At 40.4% G+C, this 22349-nt stretch overlaps 1 protein-coding gene across 3 annotated transcripts in view; it reads left to right on the forward strand.

The window, feature by feature from the left end:
- Positions 1 to 5510: 5510 nt before the first annotated feature.
- Positions 5511 to 22349, forward strand: part of aff2 (AF4/FMR2 family, member 2) — a 199996-nt gene continuing 183157 nt past the window's right edge. For all 3 annotated transcript variants that reach the window (XR_001427063.1, XM_015049538.1, XM_015049539.1), the window contains exon 1: positions 5511 to 5779. Coding sequence is in view for 2 of the 3 variants with exons in the window: in XM_015049538.1 (XP_014905024.1) it covers positions 5727 to 5779 (53 nt within the window). In the remaining variant the exon portion in view is untranslated. The remainder of the gene's footprint in view (positions 5780 to 22349) is intronic.

Raw genomic sequence — 22349 nt, forward strand, 5'->3', positions numbered from 1 at the left:
TTTTCCTCTCCTCCAACTAAGGCTGTTGTTTGCTGGTTGTGATGCAGACTCGTACTGGCATGTTGCCCCAGACCAAACCAAAAAAAAAAAAAAAAAAAAAAAAAAAAAAAAAAAACAAAAAGCAGTAACACGACGGGAAGAATAAACAAAGACAGACACACAGCACATCTCAGGATGTTTCCTTTCTCCAGTGCAGTTTGGACTCTTCGTGCTCCGTCATCAAAGGGGGTCCAAACCTGCCTGAGTGCCTGAGAGAGAGAGAGAGGGAGAGAGAGAGAGGAGTGAGGCAACAACAGTTGACAACACCCCACACACGCTGCGAGGAAACTTTCAACCATCTGCTCTGTCCTTATTCGTAGCCTGGCGTAAACAGTTTTAAAAAAAGAAGAAGCTGCTGCCGCTGGGCATGTGGTGCAGGAGACGTGCGATGGAGAACATGTTTGACCACGTTAATGCCACAGCTGAGCTGAATGGAAAGCGATGTGCTTGGAAAGAGGACAGTGCATACTCAAACGAGTTGAAGAGACATCTTTTCAAATTTGATGAATACAAACAATATCCAGTCATTTGAAAATGATGACGTTACAGTCAATTACTTTGAGAACATCAGATTATTGGCTAAGGGACGCATTAAACATACCACACATCAATTCATGTCTGCTGATGCATAGGGCTACCTATTAATGTACTGTAATTTACAATAATAGTAATAAAAAAGTTTTTCTTTGTTGGTGGAGCACCAAAACTGGCTCCAGCCCAGGGGCCCACATCCTTGTAAATCCGGCTCGGACTCCAGCAGTATCAAATAATGTTAGTGCGAGCTTTGTGAAGGGAAACGCTCACAGAATGGTAAGTGACCAACAAGCAGCAACAGAAACAAAAACTACTGCCTTCCTAAGGCGGTACAGATTGAAGTCTTCAAAACAAAAGAGGAAAAATCTAGAAAAAATTATCTATTGTTTTTCACACACAAAAGAAAACAGAGCAACACAAGTTAAACATGTTACATGTCTGATTGTTCACCACTTTTCAATGAAAATGGTGAAGCACAGTTATGAATGTGACTGAAAATATATATCCTATGTTTACAATCATATTTAAAGCGTAACAACAAAATAACAGAAGTAAAAGGGAAAATTCACATGTCCAAAGAAAGACGTGTGAATGCCACCAAATGACTGTTTTTCTTTCTTAATGACTCTTCATAAAGAATTCAGACAAACATAGCAGTGATGATCAACAGGTGATTCTAGAAACATGGAAAAATGTGTAGAAGTGTTAGATCTGATTACAATATGGCATGAATACGAAGTAATAGATTGGTTTACTGGAAGAAAATGGTCAATTTCTGTCCTGCAGTCCTGGAAGCGTTTCAGCTAAACCTCACGGTAAAACCAACAGAATGAGCATAAAACAGGCGAGCGAGGATTACCAGGGATTGTTGTGAAGTTAGCTTTGTGGGAAGATGTTTGCTAACAGATCAATAGTTCACAGTGGATAAAATAAAAGCATCAGCCATAAAAGTACCGGTGTGTGACTCATGTAGTGACAAAGGAAGATCAAACAACATTCAAATCATCTGACGTGTATTGTTGCACTGCATGTTGTCAGATTTTGTTTGTGTATTTAGCATTTCAACTTTTACTTGAATAGCTTTGTACCTGACGTAATAAACAAATAAATAGACAAATTAATTAATGAATAAAATTGTAAATCAATGAATAACATTTCCTTATGTGCGGATGATATCCTACTGTTCACAACCAACCTTCAGTGTACGATCCCATCTGTCCTAGATACAGTCTCTCAGTTTGGCAGGTTCTCAGACTTGGTCTAAGAGTGAACTGACGCCAATTAGAGACTACTGGAGATTTTAATTCACTTTATGAAGCTAACTTTCCCCCCCCTTGTGGTAAAACTGCAAAATAACATTCAGTTTTGGATATCTCTCCCCATTTCCCTGGTGGGAAGAATGAATGCAATAAAAATTGTTTTTCTCCCTCAGATCCTTTATCTGTTTCAAAATATTCCCATCTTTTTACCTAATAATTCTTTTAAGAAATCATTTTAAGAACCATTCCATTTCTATGGGACTATAAAGTGCACCAAATTAGCAAAGCTCACCTTTGCCAGGCAAAACTAAAAGGCAGACCGGGCCTCCCAAATTTTTCATCCTACTTTTACTTTTGTGCGCTATGCATTATTACTATATAGCTAGATCACAATTTCACACAACCCAAGTGGGTCACAATGGAAAAGATAATTGGTGCTCTTATTTTGTCACCACCAAGTATAGATACCATGGCATACAATATAACTGCATCATCCACAGTGCTATACGTATTTGGAAACAGATAAAATCCCAGTTTGGTATTGAATCTGTATCTCCCTCATTACCAAGGAATCCCTTCATAAAGCTTCATAAAGTGAATCCCAAGGAATCCCTCATGTGTCCCTTCCACTTTAGATTCAGATTATGCACAATGGAAAGGTATAGGCATCGGGACTATTGGTGACCTGTTGGTGGGCGGTAATTTTACCTCTTTCTCTCAACTTCAGGCCAAATTTGTTCTTTACAAAAACAATAATTTTAGATACCTACAGATCAGGGCATATGTCAAAAAACACATGCACACTTTAGAGAGTGTAATACCTAATTATAGACATTGACTTATTCAATTTGAAATCATTCACGGGCTTCATTACTGTAAGGTGGAGTTAATTCAAATTTTCCCTAATACATCCCAACTATGTGATAAATGCCATATTGAAGAAGCCATGCTTCTCCATTTTTACTGTCTGTGTCCTAAATTAACCCCATTTTTGGTCTGGCATATTGAAAACTTTATCAGATATGTTCCATACAGACCTGAGGCTCTGTATGGACTTCTGATTGTACTCAGAGTTTCTGTTCAGCTTTCTCAATTTAATAAATGCCAACAATAATTATTGTCTTATGTCTTTATCACAGCAAAAAAGCTAGTGTTGATGTTTTGGAAAAAAGCCGTTAAATTGTGGCTGGAGGAACTGGTAAGGCTCTCTCATCTGGAAAGAATACGGTTCTCATTAGTAAACAAATTAAAACGTTTCAATAAAACTTGGCAGGCAACTCTATTTGAAGAGGGTTTGATTCGAGCCTCGGTGTAATAAGATAGAAGTCCCATATCAGAATGTTCCTGTTTATTTATGTCATTTTCTGTTTTGCTTTTGTATTGTCTGTCAGACTTTTTATGTTCACTTAAGAAAAAAGAGGACAAATTTGTATTGTTGACATTTCAATTTTCATGTCTGATCTGTCAATAAAACTGTTTAACAACAAAATTGTAAATTAATAAATGTTTACCAAATGACATCTTGAGAAGAGAATCAGGGCAAACCCATTGGTTTGCTGATGACTCATTGATTTCTATACCTTCTATCCAGTTTATCAGATTAAAAGTACCTCTGGAAAATAACTTTTGAGCAGGTATTATGTTATTTTCCCCCACCCTGTTTATCTCCTGTCCACACTCCGGTTCAGTAGGTGGCGGTAATGCACCACCATATTTGATCTGCCAACCGCCATAAAACATAACAAGAAGAAGAAGTCGGGGAGATTTTTTTTATTATTATTATTATTATTATTATTATTATTATTATTATTAAGACAGGCAGTTTCAAAGCTTCGTTTCTGGCTGTCCATTGATGTAGCGACCCTGACAAAGAACCTGCAACTGGTGAGATGTCTGTTCAACTTTTCTAAAAAAAAATTAAAAGAAACAAACATTCACGGCTCTGGAAAACTGCTAAAACCTGATGTTGCTCTTCCTGTCCTCCTCATGACCGCAGGTGTTCCGACTGTCTGTGCTACCCAACAATCCGTTCTACCTTTTGACGACGCGCATGCGTACTCCGATGCTACGTAACAGCTTGCTTACTCAGCAGATTTCTTATCAATAGATTCCGTCTGTGGAAGTTTCGTTACGGTAAGCTTTATTTAAATCTGATGAGGTAGCACAAATCGTCAGAACGCCGTTCTCATCGAGCAAGCAGTGACAGGTAGTAAAGGTACTTCCGGTGTTAGCTATGGGAGCTTCCGGTGGCTGCTGCTTAGGGTGCCTGAGCTGCCACGGCTGCTGCCGCTGTTTTGGAGTATGCCGATGCCGGTTTTAGGAAACCGTGTTAATTATATCACCTGTAAGAGAATAGTTCTGTTTAAAATGAGGATTTTATTGGTTTAATTGCATTTACTTGAAGGCAGCTGAGACCGGAAGTGCCATAGCACCCACTCTTAATAATTGAGCTTGCTGTCTCCCATTGTTTGACGGTCCAATAGCATAAACTCCTAAACAAGGGAGTTCAATATCATCTGATAAACACCTTCTTGACCATGTTTGCTCTGTCCCAATGGCTTAAGAAGGACTTTAAATGGAACTTCTAATAGTTTTTCAATGACTTTCTACCACCACTAGTAGTTGACTGAAATCTACCTTATTTAATTAAAACCCAATCTTGCTTGAACTTTCAGTTCAGTTGGAGGGTCATTTCTCGGTGGGTGGATGTCCAAACCCTGGAATATTGTTTTTGTGTCCTAGAACTAGGGGTGCACCGATTGCAATTTTCTGGTCGATTTCAGATTACAGACATTGTAAAAAGCCTGACCTACCAATTTCGATTTTGGCTGATACCAATTGTTTTTGTCGGAAATGTTGCTAAATATAGCAAGAAAGTCACTCAGTTGCAACAGTGGGGTGACTGTTGTTAATTGCAAACATACAGACATGACCCGATTGGCCAGCCTGTCAGCCAAACATCTCTAACAGGAGAGCAGAAGAGAACAGTGTGTGATTTTTAGACCTTTGCAGAGGTAGACATGATTGGTGTATAAGTAAGTATACATATTCACAGATCCCTCAAAATTAAGAAAATCGGCAATGATAAATTGGTTGGCTGATAAATCAGTGCACTCCTACCTAGAACCTTGTTCTCCAACAGACCTTCAAGTCCTTCACAGAACAGTTGGATTTACATTGAGATTAATAGACGCAGGTGAAATCTGCTTCCTAATGAGGAGACTTCTGAAGACAAACTGATGGTGCCAGATTTTATTTCGGAGTACCATAGCAATCTGTTGGTGAATGTGCAGTAAAGGCAATGAAAAATTCTCCTAAGGTCATTTTTATTAGCTTAGCAGTAGGATTAATGTAATGAGAGCGGCTCCTCCATGCATGCATACCTTGCAAATTTCTAAAATATGGTGTTGATTATATTTATTTCCCCGATGCTCACTCTGCTTCAGATGTTTACTTTTTTTTCCTGAGGAGTTCAGGAAGTTGTATCTTTGCAAAATGAGTGTTATATAAACCTTGTTATAAAAGAAGCTCATTTTTTTTCCCAATGACTATCTCAGTATGCCTGTGTGTGGAGCATGTGTGTGTGTGTGTGTGTGTAGGTGTGTGTGTGTGTGTGTAAGAGAGAGAGAGGAAGAGAGAGAGAGAGAGAGAGAGAGAGGGGGGGGGAGAGTGTGTATGTGTGTGTTCTCCCTCCCTCCACCTCTGCCTGGCTGTCAGCTCTCTTCGACCACGTAGCAGCTTCCTGGCAGCGGCAGCCGCTTGTCTCTTCTCCCTCTCTCTCTTTTTCTCTCACACACACACACGCACACACACTCAGCACCAGCAGCAGCTTATGTAGAACCACGTAGCACCGGCTTTGGATTCTAACCATCGACAGCAGCGGCCGAAGCGGCGATGGACCTCTTTGAATTCGACTTTTTCAGGGACTGGGAGCTGGAGCAGCCGTGGTGAGTCCCGCACGCCGCTTTGTTTTGATTTCCTCTGTGCATCTGTGCGTGTTCCCTGTTGAGTGCGGGATGAGTGGACGCTGGAGGTCAGAGCCGAGTTTGTGTTATTTTGTGATCGTTTGTGAAGGTTGAGGAGTGAAAGTGAGCGCCGGGAGGGAGGGGAGAGAGAACCGCGCACAGACCGCCTTTGTTGTGTCACCGTCCGAGCTGGCGTTGTTACCGGCGGAGCCCCGACCGGGGAGGCACGCGCGCTCCGCGGCGAGCGCGACGCCGGGGCTCCGCTCCGCGCGCGGTGCCTTCATTTGTGACATCAGGTGGAAGGAGAGGAGAGGGGGATGCGGATGAAAAGGAAGCGCATCCTCTCACAAGTTTGTTAATTAGCTGTTTATTACGGTTCAGCCCTTCGGTAATGAATAGTGATAATCCCGCGTTCAGATTTGTGGCTGATTGGTGAGCTGGTGCACCACAGGTGTTGTTGTGATTTATGGGATGCCTCTTTTCCACGCGCAGCCGTGAAGGCTTAATGACAGAGTGAAGTCGGGCCGGGGTGATTTATGGCACCTCCATGTGTTGCTTATGTATCACTGTTAGGCTGTTATTAAATACCCCAAATTAGATTGGTTTTGTCTTTATCACGCTGCGTGGAAGGAAGACGCTCACACTTTGTCCGCTGCCGGTAAGACCCCACGGTCTCTGAGAACCGCTGGGTTCCAGCTGTTTTCCAGATCACATTCCCGTCCTTTTCAGACCCAAATTCCCAGAGTTCCAGAGTCCTCTGTTCATGTTTGGTTGTGTAAAGTCTGGCTTCTCCAGAAATAATTGCAGTAAATTCATAGAATTCATAAATGGAACAAACACTCTAAAAACATTGGAAGGAGGCAAGGAAGGTAAGAAGGAAGGAAGAGAGCAATAAAAGAAAAAGAAAAGTGGAAGGAATGGATGAAGAAAAACTAGGAAGAGGGAGGAAGACAAGACAATATTAACTAATGAAAAAGAGATGGATGAAGGGATTCAGGAAGGAAACAATAAAGGGAAGAATGACAAAAGGGAACTGGGAAGGGTGGAGAAAGAAAAGACAAGAAGAAAAGAAGGAAATATGGAAGGATTGAGGATAAATGTAAATTAAAAAGGGAAAGAAGAAGCAAGAAAGAAAAGTAGTTCAAGAAAAAAGGAAGGGAAGGGAAAACAAAATGAAATATGAAAAGAGAGATGAAGGAAAGAAGGAAGAAAGGACATTAGGAAGGGAAGATAAAGGAACTAGAAGGAAAGGAAGAAAGAAGAAAATATGGAAGGAAGGATAGAAAAAGGAAAAGTACAGAAGAAGGAAGCATGAGGAAAGAAAACAAATTCAAGAAAAAGGAAGGAAAGATGATATAAAAGGAAATATAGAAAGAAGGAGAGACAAAGGAGCACAGGAAGGAATCAATAAAGGAAAGAATGAAAAAGGGAAATAAGGAAGGGAGAAAAATGAACAGGAAGGAAAAAATAAACTTAAGGGATGCAGATGAAAGAAAATTAAATACGGAAGGAAGGATGAAAGATAAATGGGGATAAGGAAGTACAGGAAAAGGAAGAGCAAAGAAAGGAAAAAGGGAAGACAAGAGATGAAAACAAAAGGAAATGTGACAGGGAGAGATATAAGGAAATAAAAGAAGGATGGAATAGAATAAGATGAAAAATATGGGATAAAGAAAGGAATACATATATTTATGTATGGAAACAAGAAAGGTAAAGTACAGAAGAAGGAAAAGCAAAGAAAGAAAAAGAAATCAAGAAAAAAGAAAGACAAAAAAACGAGAACAAATATGGGAAATAAGGAAGGAAGTAACCATCTAGATGAAAATACAAATATTTTTCGATATTCCCTCTTTCCTCCCTCATTCGTAGAAAAGACCAAAATCAAATTCCAGACTTTGTTGGACCCTCAGATGATCTTAACGCCAGCAACCTGTTAAATCTGGTGCCTGTGCAGCAGCAGGCTCTGTAGTTCACTGCAGATATTCCACATGTGTGCTGACCTTTGAACTTTCAAAACCAGCATTAGTCAGAGCATTGCCGGAGACAAAGATGTCCCGCTCTCGAACAACCTCGTGTCGCCTTCTGCTCCGCCAAGTCATTTTGTGCACAGCAGAGGACGTAAGAACAAAGACCCACATGGAGAGAAGGGATTCTCTCCAGGCTTCCACGCTCCGGAGGCCGGAACGTGCTGCAGTAACTGCAGACGCTCAAAATGCGCCAGACACATCTCTGTTTCTCTGCGGGATTCACTTTTTTTCTTTCTTTTTACTGAAGCTGACTGTTTTGAATTCTCGGCACACGTTGGTCGGGTTCTGGTTGCGCCGGGAAGGTTTCTTCTTCCGTATTTCTCCATGAAGAGGAGATGCAGTGTGTCCGGTGGCGCTGCTGTGAGTCGGTGCTTTCTAATGGTCTCATCACTGTCTGCAGCAGAGGGCTCATCACAGCTCAGCAGATGGTGGCGCAAAGTCGACCGGGGTCTTTATGGTACGCTGCTAACCCGCCTGAGAGAGCCGCCGCAATAAAAGAGCCATCAGCTTCACACATCTTGCATTCACACACATAGATATAGAGAGAATATTTCCACATAGCTTCCTGAATCGGCCCGGTGGAGGCAAGCGTTTGTCTGGTAGCTTGAAAACCGAACCACAGCAAGTGCTTCAACTTTTAAAATCAAGATATTTGTATAAAATATTTTTAAAGAGTAGATTTGTATATTCAGCCACATATGAGTCAACAGCTTTCACTGGAAACAATCCCAGCTGGAGGTCTTTTTCTGCAGCTCTCTTAAAGCTGCAGTATGTCGCTTTAAAAAAAAAATGCTTTTTTTCCCACAATGTTGTGACAGTAAGTGAAGAGACAGATATTTTGGTAATAAATAAAAATGAAACAAATCGAGCTCCCCCACGTCTTCCCTGCGCTACGATAGCAGACTGCCAGCCAAAAACAACCAATCAGCACAGGGAGGAGCATCGTAGCGCTATCAGTCATACTCGTGCATGCGCTGCTTAATGTGCTAGTAGAGAAACGACTTACCATTAGAGAAAAAATGTTTATCTTGTGTCACTGGTGGCCATGTCAGCTAGCATTAGCATTAGTGGCAGGATATGTTGTGATGGGCCAGCTTTAGCATTGTGAACTGTGTGAACACATGCTTGATTTGCAGCGCTAAGACCCGCCTCCTGGCTCTGATTGGTTGTTTCTAGTTAGCACTGGGAGGAGACAGAGGAGCTTGATTTTTTTCACAGTTTATATGCTTTATACTGACACACCACGGTGATAATTTTAATGAAAATGTGAACAAAAAAAATGTAAATAAAAGTTGCATACAGTAGTTATAACAGATTAATGGATGGGCAATATGTTCTTTTTGCAAAATTAGTGCTTGCAATGTTAATGTAGAAAATGACTCTCTGGAAAGTATTTTTGTTGGCTATTCATTCTTTGGAAGCCCAGAAAATACTCAGGAGTCCCACTGCAATATGTTACTTTTAAAGGTCACACATGTTTTAAAGCATCATAACAGCAGATGAAATATTGTTATATTCAACAATAATATTCACAGTGCGTTCCTACCTCCTGGCTGAAATGTTTTTTTAGCAGAAGAGCTCAGCCTCATGGATGGAGAGCGCATCCATTGTCAAGTTGTGCAACACATTCTCATTTGGATTTAGGTGTGAACTTTGACTGGGTCACTCCAATAGCTGAACATAGTTTAGCTTAGATCTGAACTAGAGGTGGGCAGTTTGATCTAAAATATCGATGATATCGATACCGAGTCAGTATCAGTACCAGCGGGCTGAGATCGATGCTTTAGTTTCAGATTCCATCTTGATTTCTTTTTTTTTTTTACAGTTGTAGCTTCTCAATTGTGCCTAAAAAAATGTTTAGTTTCGATTTGCTCTAACATGATATTTTTATGGAGATTTAGGGTCTCCTGTATTACAGTCTGCAAAAAATAATGCTCCGGTATATCCATTTACTTACTTTGACACGATTCCCAATCGACTCAGGTTTGTGTTTTAATGATTGTATATAGTAACATGCTTAGAAAAAATTGAGCAGCTGCGTCAACCACCTGTGTGTTGGATGCTGTTTATTTGTTGTCATACCTCTCACAGCAGAGCAGAAGAGGACAGTGAGTGATTTTTAGACCTTCGCTGAGGTAGATAAGATCAGTGGGTAAGATCAGCCTCACATGTAAGTATCGTTCAAAATTAAGGAAATCGGCACCAACACATCGCTGCACCCCCAATTGTTCCCCATTCATCACCGTTTTTATTTATTTCAGTTGACAAAGATGTTTTCTCCATTTCAGTTATCGTTTAGTTGGCAATAATAACCTCGGCCTAAATGATTCTCGGCTCATTTCTGGCCTCGGGGGAATGTGCGAGCGCGAGACAGGGTAATGTCCCGTTTGAAAAATCTTAAAAATGTCACTTAATATCACCAAGTAATCAGCTGTTCTGCTGCATGCTGCGGATTGTAGGTGGTGTGGTCTAAAAAGAGCCGACCTCTACAGTTCAACGGGAACAAAATAACTTGGCAACCACAGAGCTTGTCTTGGACGCCTGATCCAGTGGGGCAGAGAGAGTCTGAGCAGCAGCAGCACCGACACACGCTGTTGTCCCTCAGCGGTCGTGATGGAAGTGCCCTGGAGCAAGGTACTTAACCCCCCGCTGTTGGAGAGGAGCTGCTCGGGGCTCGGCTACACGCTCGGGGTGTGTACGCATGCCACCCTCCCGCTGCCACCGCTCCATCACGCCTCGGCTGTCGCGGGGGCTCAGTCTGACAAAGGCTGTGTTCGGCAGCAGACACCATATGAAATGGCGCGCATGTGTAAAATGAAAGGAGGAGATGAAGACTGGAGATGCCTCGATTTGGCGAATCAAACCGTTAGTTCTCCCAGGCACCGACGTGCGAAAAAAAGCAGCTGAGGGAAATCGTCATTAAAAGACCCCCTCGGAAATAGACGTCCCTCAAGACCAATTCTGGAGAACGTCTGGCTCCCTGCAAGAAGACGGTTATGAAATGATGGTTGGCCCAACACGTCGGTATGAGGAAGTCGATGACATTCTGAGGCAGTTTGAGGCCTAAAATAGAAGACTTAGACAAGAATGAAAACATGTATGACATCGAAGTAGATATTCCAAGTATTTTTTTGTCTAGTTTCTAGAGCAAATATCTTAGTACACTTGAAATAAGACAAAACTAACTTACAGGTAACTTTTCAACAAGAAATAGGAGCTTGTTTTAAGTCAATGATTTCTTAATGTTTGATAAAAAAAAAAAAAAAAAGAGGAGCAGTTTCTGACATTGGCGATGTGGGCAGCTGCTCAGGGCGGTATCTCATCTGGGAGGCATGAGCTTTAATTCAGTTTGCAAATGCCTTATTTTATTTGCACGTATTTTATTTTTTATTTTTTGTATTGTATTCTTTTAAGGTCATGATATGCAGTTTGTTTGTGTCTTGAAAAAAAACTTGGTGTTTGCAATGGCACAAGGTGATTTAAAACAGGGTGTTTTGGGGGGGTTGTTTGCCCGAGGCACCAAACAGGGTAGGACCGCTGCTGATAAAAAAAAAAAAAAAAAAAGTTCTAGTTTCAATTACAGGTTTTGGAACTTATTTTTCTAGGCTGAACTGTTCACTTTCTTGCCAGTTTCCATTTTAATAAAAAACAGGAAACAGACAGAGAGGGAGAGAAGTGTGGAAGATGTATGAAAAAGGACCGAAGGTTGGGATATGAGCCGCGCCTGTTACACCACTACAGTGGGCCCTTGGTATTTACAAGGATTAGGGATCGCAAACGCAAAAAGGATCGAAAATACTTCACAGCCCCTCTAGAAACTCTTATAACTGCCTATTTTAATGGTTTAAACACCAAATATACCTTAGTATCCAATGATAAACACAGGGGAAACATCTACTTTCTTTCTTATCTGAACTTTTGGGGTACAGCCAATCAGGGCCTAGGAAAATAAAAGGTACCCTGTGTAAATGCCAGCCAATAGCGTGTCAAGTAGCATTGTGGCTAAGTATTTCAGCTTATCAATTTTCTTTTGAATATTTTAGCAGCCTGCTGCTAGGTAGATTCTTGCTACCATGCTTTTAGCCTCCAGAACTGGTTTTTATTGCATATGTTTAACACAATGTATAAAACTCAGGTTCAGCCCACAAGAAATCACAAAATGATTGGTTAGCTTGGGCTGCACAGTGGCGCAGTTGGTAGAGCTGTTGCCTTGCAGCAAGAAGGTTCTGGGTGTTCTCCCTGTGCATGTATGGGTTTTCTCTGGGTACCCTGGTTTCCTCTCACAGTCCAAAAACATGACTGTCAGGTTAATTGGTCTCTCTAAATTGCCCCTAGGTGTGAGTGTGTGTGTGCATGGTTGTGTGTCTCTATGTTGCCCTGCGACAGACTGGCGACCTGTCCAGGGTGACCCCGCCTCTTGCCCGGAAAGTTAGCTGGAGATAGGCACCAGCACCCCTCCTGACCCCACTAAGGGACAAGGGTGTAAAGAAAATGGATGGATGGATTGGTTAGCTTCACTTTTAGCATGCTACTCTCTGCTTCCACTGCTCCATGTCAGTGCTGTGTTTGATTGACATCTGGTGGCTGTGGAGGCTATTGGCATAAAATGTATTTAGTAGTAGCTACGCATCTGTGGTTTAAACCCATTGTGACATCAGGTGACCCAGATGTTCAATATGCAGAAACACTTTATGTTTGGAGCATGTTTCATTTTTTTCTACTTTGTATTCCGGCAAACTTTTAGATTGTAAATTTATTGTTTTCATGTGTTTTTTTTTGTGTACAGCTGTAAAAAAGAAAAACCACTCGCTGCTATTTACTTAAAGAAGCCAAACCATGGCTTCATTTGTTTGTACTTGTGAATGAATTGATCTGAATATTTACTTTTTGTCAACATCTTGATGCTTGCTGATATTAGCTTGTGAATTAGCCTAGCTATTTGCGGTGGCCAGAAGGTGTTTATTTTAATGACAGACGCAATAACTTTGCTAGCTGTTTTTCATGGTCACTCTCTTCTGCTGTTTCTGACTGCATGAGAAAAGTTTGTTAGGGTTCCCATATGGGCCAGTCAATAAATTCTGATGTTTCTAATTTCTTACATTTAGCAGGTAATTAAGGAGATTAATCTGTGAGTAGACAGGGGAAGTCCTAACAACATCACAAAGAACTCTGATACTTCCTGTTTGTGGAGTCCATCTTTGGTGTTTCTTAAAGAGAGGCTGTGGGTACAGCAACGTAAGCTGCGTGTCCAGAAGGAAATTCATAAAAAGCAAAGCCAAATGTGGGTCAATTTACCTTTCAACGCTGCCAAGTCAAAGTAATTAAAAGAATTTCTCTTTTCGTTGATCGCCCGGGCCAGACAAATGAAGTGAACCAATGAAAGAGCACGATGCCGCTGCTTTTACCAGTGGCCAGCCTCCGCTTTGATGTCGCTGGTGACTCGGCTCTAATAAACGTCCGAGTGGACTCAACTGTCCGAGATTACAAGAAGGAAAGCACTGGAGGGGTGGGGGGGATTTCCTCCCCATATAATTGATGTTTTCCTTAAACTTTACAATGGATTTTAAAGGCACCGAAGCCAGCATGCATTCGGAGATCACTCAGATTTGCATTAAAAGTCTGTCACTAGCGGTAGATGTTGCGGCTGGTGTTTGACATCAGATTTCCCTTTGAAGGAAGGGAAACAATCTGGAAGCTCCCCGTGCCTTTGTTAAATCTGAACGAACACACGAAGACTCCTCCTCCTCCTGAAGAAATGCCCTTTCATCTCTTCTTCTCTTTGTTACTCTTCCTCCCTCCTCTCCTCCTCCTCTTCCATCCTTGCCGTGCCTCTCCGCTTCATCGTCGCGCTCGCAGATCTGAGGGCCCCGCGCGCGTGATTGTAATAGGCCTTGCGGTTAACGTCGCGTGCTCCTCTCTCTGTAATTGCCCATCATGTAGCCGGGCTAATCACGGCGCGCCGAATCCGAGGGAGATCGCTTTGAATGTTAATTGACGCTGATGGTGATTGGTTGAACCATTTAAGTAGTTAATTAGAGAATTGATTACACATTTCGTCAGCGTGGAATGATAAGAATCCAGCTGCGTGTTTTGAAGCCGGGAAGGCTCACATCTGCAGGAAGACGCTCTGATTGGTATTATTTGTTATTGCTGAGCCCCCCCCCCCCACACACACACACACCTTCCCTCGCACTGTGTTTGATTTGATTCGGCTCAGGGAAAAAAAACGAATTCCAAGTCCTCCCGGTTTGACTTGTCGGAATGAAGCGCAGAAGAAGAGAAGATTTAATTCATTCAATCTTCCTTTTCCTCACAGTCCCATTATTCAACCCCTGTAAACCATCCCACCTCTCAGTCGACTCAGTCGCACGTGCGGGCTCAATGAGCGCGCGGAACCATTCACGGCGCCGCTCTGAAGCTCGCGAAGGTACTTCACACCCCCGCGCGTCATCAAGCTGAGTCTCCCCGCAAAAACTGCAGAGAATTCACACATAGCGACGGCGGACAATACAAACTGAAGGCCTCTGTTTCTGGAGATGGAGGAAGAGGGATGGGAAAAAGACAATTTGATCTCACATCGCCGCTGCAATTATCCCACAGGGCGACACAAAGTGTCGGCTCTGTCAGCAGGTGTGAACCAGGTCGGCTAACCGGGTGTTTGTCCGCCGGGAGGAAGTAGGCGCTGTCCGTGGTGCTGAACAAAAACACAAAACAAACACAACAAAGCCTGTTGGTTTGGTTTTAATTAGAATATCTGATTACACGTAAACGGGAGAGGTGCAGCTGCAAATAGTTATTTTCATCAGTGGCTCCCATGTGGATGGATGTTTTGTCTTGATGAAAGTAGTGACGGTTTAGCTGATTGGAAATTGAAAACCAGGAGCAGCTTCGTCAACATCAGTGTCTTTGCTGCTTTTTTTAAAATGTTTATTTTTCTCTCAATAATCTTCATGTCAACTCTAAGCTGCTTTTGCTGTTTTGTTGAAGGAAACTAATACCACAGCATGATGCTGCCCCCACCATGTTTCAGTGTGGGGACAGTGTGTTTAGGGCAGGGGTCCAAAGAGCCATTTTGCACTCAGTTGAGCTACAAAAATCTTGCTTAGAGCCATGAAAAAGCTCTACTTATAATTTTTTGATAAATATCTCCTATAAAAAGCTTGTCATTTTTAAACAACCATCGTTTTACTTCTTTTTTTTTCTGGGGTTTAAAATAAAACCTAAAAAATCTTGAAAAGATGAAAAATATTAATCACACTTTTAGTGTCATTCTATCATGGAAATTTAATGCAATTTTTCCATGAAAGAGTTTGAGAGCAGCTAAACCCTGCATTTCTTCTTATATCTATATTTAAAAACATCATTTGGTTCTTCATGGTTTCAGCAGTGTCTCTGAGAGCCGTTGTGAAAGAGCCAAAGAGTCTCTTGAGGCTCCAGTGTTGGTCCCATCTGATAAGAGCGCCGTCTTCCACGTGGTTGAAATTGACAAGCATTGTAGCAGAAAAATACAGCTTATCTTTTTTTTAAATCATAGGTTTTCCATTAAAGCCATATTTGTGGAGTGCATGACTAAAAGTCATTCTGATGTATTTTTCCAACCTACGCTTTTAACTCGGTTGGAAACTTTCTCCCTGACATGTCCGCTGTGTTCCTTTGCTTTCACCATTGAACTGTTCGTTCACCAGTGCAGGGTTCTTAAACTTTTCCTTGCCACGAATCTCCAAACAGAGTTAGCTTGTAGCTGGGCCACCTTTCCTAACACCCAGACAATGCTACAAAATCTGTAAAGAAACATTGACTTTCAGAATCCCCCCCCCCCACACTTTTATTCACTGTTCAGTAATATTTACATTTGTTTAGCATAAATGTTGCCTCATACCTTCTGATTTTAGCTGGCCTCACGGTTCTTTCAGTCTTTGTCATGTCAGAAATGTTTACAATTCTCGCTTGCTAGCCTTGCTTGCGGAGCAAAGCAACTTGATAACTTTTTGAGGTTCTCCAGCAGAAAAAAACAGCAGGATATTTACTCTTTTTACTAATCAGGAGCTTTTTGCAGTTGGGCCGATTCATGTGGCATTATTTAGATTTCATTTGTAAAAAGTTAAAAAGTATGTTATTTTCCTTCCATGCACTAATTGGAGTTAATCTATTCCATAAAGTCCCAGTGGAATACATGGACGGTTGTGTCTGTCACGTGACAAAATAAAGTAGGAATGCTTTTGTGGCTGATTTGGCCTGTAGTTTCACCGGAGACGAGTTCTCAGCTGACATGTGAGGAGGATGGAAGCCGTTCATGTCTCCTCCCCCACCTCCCCCCTCGTCACACACATTCATCCAAATGCGATGTTGATGAAATAAATCTATTGATTGGGGCAGCTCTGAGACAGTGCCTCCAGATTTCAAAGAGCCGCGCCGTTCGTGTGGATTTGATGGATTCCAGAAGCATCCACTCAGCTCCGAGCCGGAGAGTAATTGTGAGGGCTTGTCATTGATCCATTGCAGGCTCCGACTGTTTTCCCTCGCCAACAGCTCCAGAGAATGTGATATGATACAGATGTCTCCTCTCCAGCTGTTTATACAGTTCTGCAAGGGAGCTAAGCAAAAGATAGAAAAATAAATAAATAAGTGAAAGAAAATATTTAAATCAACTTTAAAATATTTTATCCGTTTTTGGATTTAAAGGAGGAAATCCCATATCGGTCACATCACAGCTTAAGCATTCTGTCAGGACATTTTCAATAATGTTTCCATCATTCGATATAATAAAAGAAAAAAGTGCTCCAAAACTAAAGATGATTGTTAGTCATGACAGGAGTATTATTGGCAACAAAATGTCTTGAAGGGACAGCTGAGATTTATTTTTAAATTGTGGTTCTCTTGAGATCTTATGAGCTGTCTAAGTATTTTGGACTTTAACCTACAAGGACTCAAACAAATTTTTTCTCATTAAAGACTGTAAAAAAGCCTCCAAGAGGAAACACAGAGGTAGCTAACTTTTAGCCACTAACAGTTATTTTAAAAATATTTTGCATCCTCTCACATTATCACCACTTCAGCCAAATGTGATTGAACTAGAAAGACTCAAACAGTGTTTTAAAATCCCACTACATACTGTAAAAAGAAGCCCTACAGTGTTGCTACTCTGAGGTAGCTAACTGTTAGCCGCTAATAGTTATTTATTGTCTTAAAAATCTTTCTCATTCTGTGACATTATCACTGTTTCTCTTTAACAGTATCAGAGTATCACTAACAGTATCACTGTTAAAGAGAAACAGTGATAATGTGATAATGCCCTAAATGGCATTGAACTTAAATAGAATTTTATATAATTAGAGATTATAAAAAAAAAGGTCTAGGTAGAAAATCTTTCAAAAAATCTTTTGCATCCTGTCACATTATCACTGTTTCTTTTCTATACTGTGTATGGCTTAGTGAATGGAGCTCCTCAATGCATTTGTAACCATGTTCTATCTGCCAGCTGGACAATGCTAATATAGCATAGCATGGCTATTCCTTTTTTTTGTTCCAAAGTAAGACTCCCAAACATGGATGTAACCAAGCTTAAATAACATACCACGGTCAGATTTAGGTTTCAAGTAATCTTTTTTTGCCAACTGGAAGTAATGTTAGTGTTTTGGAGTGTATTGTATACTTTTGACCTCCTGGTATATAGTATGTTTATGGGTGTTTTTAGTATTACTCTAGTTTATTTTCAAAATTTTTCTAATAAAATGAAATAAGTTTGAGTGTCTGCACAAGCACTTGGTGATTTAGCGGGTGGATGTCCGCCCAGGGCACCAGAAAGGGTCGGACCGCCCCTGCATAAAAAACCCCCAAACCCTAATCTGATAATGCATTTTGGAATAAGTATTTAAACTACCTTCATTCTTGTAGTTCTTCAGAACAGTATTGTTTTTCATGAGCATTAGCTTTGCCTTGCACAAGCTAACATTTAGTTTTAGATTTTATTTTTTAAATCTGTATTTATATGGAAGACATTAAAAGTTATCTACTGCAGTTGTCTCAACAGAACCCCTTTTAAAAAAATCTGAACTACTTACCTTTAATACCTAACAGAGGCCTATTGAATTTTATGTGTATATGAAACGTTATAAAGCTGCTTTACAATGAGTCAATTGCACCTGATGTTGCTCACGTACGAGTATTGAAATGTATTGTTAAACTAATAAGACATTTTTACTATCACAATCGCACAACTGGCATAAATAAAGGCAAGAGGTCTTAAGCTGTGGTGAATTAAGGTCCTTGTTTGTTAAGGATATATAATAATATCAAGTTTCCACATGCTTCATATAAAGAGCTGAGCCATCTGTTTGGTTTCATCAGTGTCTTCCACGAAAATTAAGAGTAACCATCTGGAAGGGAAATAAAAACCCTCAGCAGAACATTTATCTTTACCAGAAGAGAGAGAAAAAAAACACACACAGCATCTTCCTCCCCTTCGTTTTAAATTAAAGCATACTATCCCTTGCCATTAATTTTGTGGCTGTAAATGCATGTGCACTTTCTCCCATAAGCTGAATTATGTCATGATAGTTAGCCAAAAAGCCAGAAGGCTCTGTAAAGTGCACACAAACAGCATTTTTCTGTACATGTTAGTTATTAGCTGCTGCTCAAAGTTCAATGCAATCATTAAAAGTTAGCATAATTTACCATACCTTAATAAAGTTGTATTTAAGGTTACATCAAAAGTCAGAATCTCAGGTTTGGGAATGTTGCCAGGCCTCGATTTTACTGTAACAAGACGGATCTCCACATTAGTGTGTTCTTTGACTAGGCTATATTTAGTGGTAAATGCAAATAAGGGAGATGCTGAGATGAAATTTCTCAGCATTTAATGCATTCACACATGTTAGCAACAAGTTCACTGACAGATGCTGCACAAGTGCAACACGTGTCTGCGATTTGACGAGAAACCAGGATTCACAGGCACAAATAAACAGTTTGTTGGTTTGTGGTTTTTATACACAGTTCAGCCATGTTAGATTTAGATGTAAGGGTTGGTGATTGAGTTCCAGAATATAAGACAAAAATGTCAACTTCTGAGCACAAATGCACAGTAGTAAGAGGAAAAAATGAGTCTCAGTTGTCTAGTTTGAATTTCTAAAATAAACTGCACTTTTAATTTATCATCTTCATTAAAAAAATATTTAGGAAATGTTTGTTATAAAAGAGGAAGTATTTAATGTAACAAGCAGTTGATGGCACTATGAAGGCCCAAACTGTGTCCCTGACTAGTAAATATGAAGTACTTTGACTGCTGTCTGCTTGACATGTAACGTACAGTGGACGTCCGCCTGTCAGCTGTTCAGTTTCGTGAATTTTCATGAAAAATCTGTCTGCAAGCAAATTTTTTCCAAAATATTCGAAAGAAAATTAGCTTGGGAAGCTGAAATACGCAGAATCAACGCTGCTTAATGTTATTCATTTTCCTTGGTGCTGATTGGCTGCAGCCACAAAGGTGGCTATTAGAAAAAAGACTGTAGATGTTAACTTCTACGGTAGCACTGAGGTTTCCACTGAGTAAAAGCATATTTAGGTATATTTGTTTTTTTTTAAATACGCAGTTAGCATTTCCGGAGGTCTTAAAAGGGCAGCATTATGTAAAATTGATTTTTTTTTAGCTTTACATCATGTTATAATGTCATTCCCTCATCAAAAACATACCTGTGGTGTTGCCCTGACTCTTTGGGAAATCCTTTCATCTCCATGGCAACCATTCAGCTGAGCAAACCGCCTGGTGGACCTAGCTCCGCCTTCAAGGCACAGCTCCCATTCAGAGCTGCACTTTCCAAGCTTCAGAGCTTCTCCTTTAAAAGGCAGCCCTCGCCCACGACTCCTTCAGACTAGCCAGCAGCAATTAGCAAACACCTGGTGGAACTGAGCATCTGCTGAGCTCATTATAGGAGAAACTTCTCAGTGAAATGCTGGTAAAAACGTTGTTAAAGGGTTAATAGAGGAGCCATGTTGTGATGACTTCCTGAAGGTGGAGTTTCAGAAAGAACAGGAGCTTCTTAAAGAGACAAAGGCCCGATTTCAAAGCATTAAATTATAATGTTGAATTTCTTTTAACTCATGTTTGATATTCATGACATTTTTATAACAACTGAAGGCAACATATTTTCTCAGTTGTGCTATAAAATGGCACTATGTCGTTTTGAAATTCATAATACTGCCCCTTTTAAATATTTGTGGATTTTAGCTATTCACGGATGATGTGGGCCCTAAGCCCCCTCTGTACTTTGTTAAAAACAACACAAATAAAAAACCTGATGCGGTTTCCATCCATTAAAGAGAGAGAGAGAAAAGAAAAGATTTTACCGTCTGTCCGTTAATGCTGCCTTTAAAAAAATCAGAAGATGCCACGCTGCCAGTATAGATGTGACTAAAAGCCCTGTTACTATTGATTAGACTATAAAGCCGAGTATAACAGTACATAACTGAAATTGATCCTTCCCATGTTATGAGATTAGCCAGCTCCTGTCCCAGCAGCCTCTCTGCTCCTAACAGAGTCTCCCCACCTCAACACGCTCGGTGTCCTGCCTGCTTTCCATGTTTGCGCGAAAGCTAATTTATTTGTATTTGTCGAAAGGTCAAACGTGAGTCGTGACGCAGCAGCCGCCAGACAACGAACTTTAAAAAACAAAACAAACAACAAAAAAACCCCCAGCAACCTCTGATTGTCATTCCTGTTGTGGCTAAAAGTGTTTCGCAAAGTATGAGGTGCGTGATGATTTGCAATGTTTGCTCAATGACGGCTTTATTTAATTAGCAGATGATTTGCAGAGGATAATATTCGTTCAGTTGCTTGCGGGAAGTGAATTAGGTGCGGGTCAGATTAGTTAATGGAGAGCTGGCTTCAAATAACAGTCCTTAATTTGTTGTTTAAACTAATTAAGGATTAGTTGCTCGTGTGTTTGCTTGGAGAAGTGTTCCTCAATTTCTCATGAAATGTCCTGTGATAATTGGTTGAATTAGTTAATGAAGAAGTGGTGTACTTTATTAAAAAAACAGTAGTGTCATGTTTTTTTTCTTTGATTTTGATCAGAATTTTAAAAATAAAGATATCCACCTTGCAGAACTAAATCCAGGGTCGTAATTACTTTGTGGTTAATATTTGCAGTTTTCTGAGATTCTTCAAAAATCTTCCATCTTACTTTTGCCATGGTTTTAAAAAGGTTTAGTGAAGGGCCTGAAAATGTGAGTCAGGTTCTGTGGAGAGTAAAGTAATGCAGCATTGCCCCTCCCACACATACTGCTGGACACTGCTGGTCAGCTGGGAAAATGAAGCCTCATACACTGTGACTGATTATTCATAAACCTGACAGAATCAACTTGATATATAATTTATTTTGAATTTATTTGCTCATGAGGCAATATTACATTTAGAAGTAAGTAACCATTGTTTTTGCCTGTTAGCCCACCAGCTCAGGGGTGTCAAAAGTTCAGTCCTGGCGTCTGTTTTTGGCCCTCAGAATGATATTTTGGGGCCCCAGACGAAATTAAAGAATTGTTAAAAAAAAAAATGTACAGGCATTTAGTGCATCAAACCCTTTTTAAGAAAGGAAAATTTCAACACACAAATTTCATATTTTTCTAAAATTGACGGCAAAAAATGAACAAATTGTGTTTTCTTTCTAAAAAGAAAACTAATGTGCAACAGCCTTTTCATGTTAAGATTCTCTGAATGTTTTCTCTTTTTTGTGTAGAAAAGCAACAAGCATTCCCACTGTCACAAAAAAATTGAATATTATTACAGTTATAATGGCATCTATAGCAGTTTACATTTTCCTGCTACATTTAGCTTTTAAGTTAAAAAAATGTGCATAGTATCTTATTTCCCTGTTTACAAGTTATTTTATAAATTAAACCTGAGGTTTAGGACAGTTTGTCACTGGTTCTTGTGCATTTACGTTTTTAATAACTATTTTTATTTGGCATCAGTTTTGTTATTTATGATTCATGTCTGTAAATGACTGTAGCATTGAGACTCAAACCAACCCAGATTTCCTTTACTGCTCTAACACTACACCTTAACAGAGAGGCACCAGTCAGTCACCTACAGATTGGAATAATCCTCACTTGATTGTCTCTGACTGGAAACCAGCAGATCAGATTTATTTAGCTAAGTTTAATTATTAAATGTGAAAAAGCTAGAAACTTGTTCTGTTAGGAGTCTAGAAACGTAACACAACTCTATATGCTCTGATGCATAGTAGTGTAATTGTCAATAATAGTAAATGTTGTCTGTGAGATTCAAACTGCTACTGCTGTCACAGAACTACTGCAATCCCAAAGGAAAAAAAAAAAAACTGGAATCGGTCAAAATGACGGAATCGGCCAGAAAAAAGTCGGATCGGTGCGACTCTAGAACTAAACCAATCAGCTTGACCATCTAGATGTTTTAACCTGATGCTTGTTTTTGCAGTAGGTGTAATTTAATTGCACACACAGTGGAAGTCGTGACTGGGCAAAGCCTATCAGCTGGAGTCTGTGTGTGTGTG

The sequence above is a fragment of the Poecilia latipinna genome, unplaced genomic scaffold, assembly GCF_001443285.1.
Source record: "Poecilia latipinna isolate Pla-1442-1.1 unplaced genomic scaffold, P_latipinna-1.0 Scaffold951, whole genome shotgun sequence".
Lineage (NCBI taxonomy): Eukaryota > Metazoa > Chordata > Actinopteri > Cyprinodontiformes > Poeciliidae > Poecilia > Poecilia latipinna.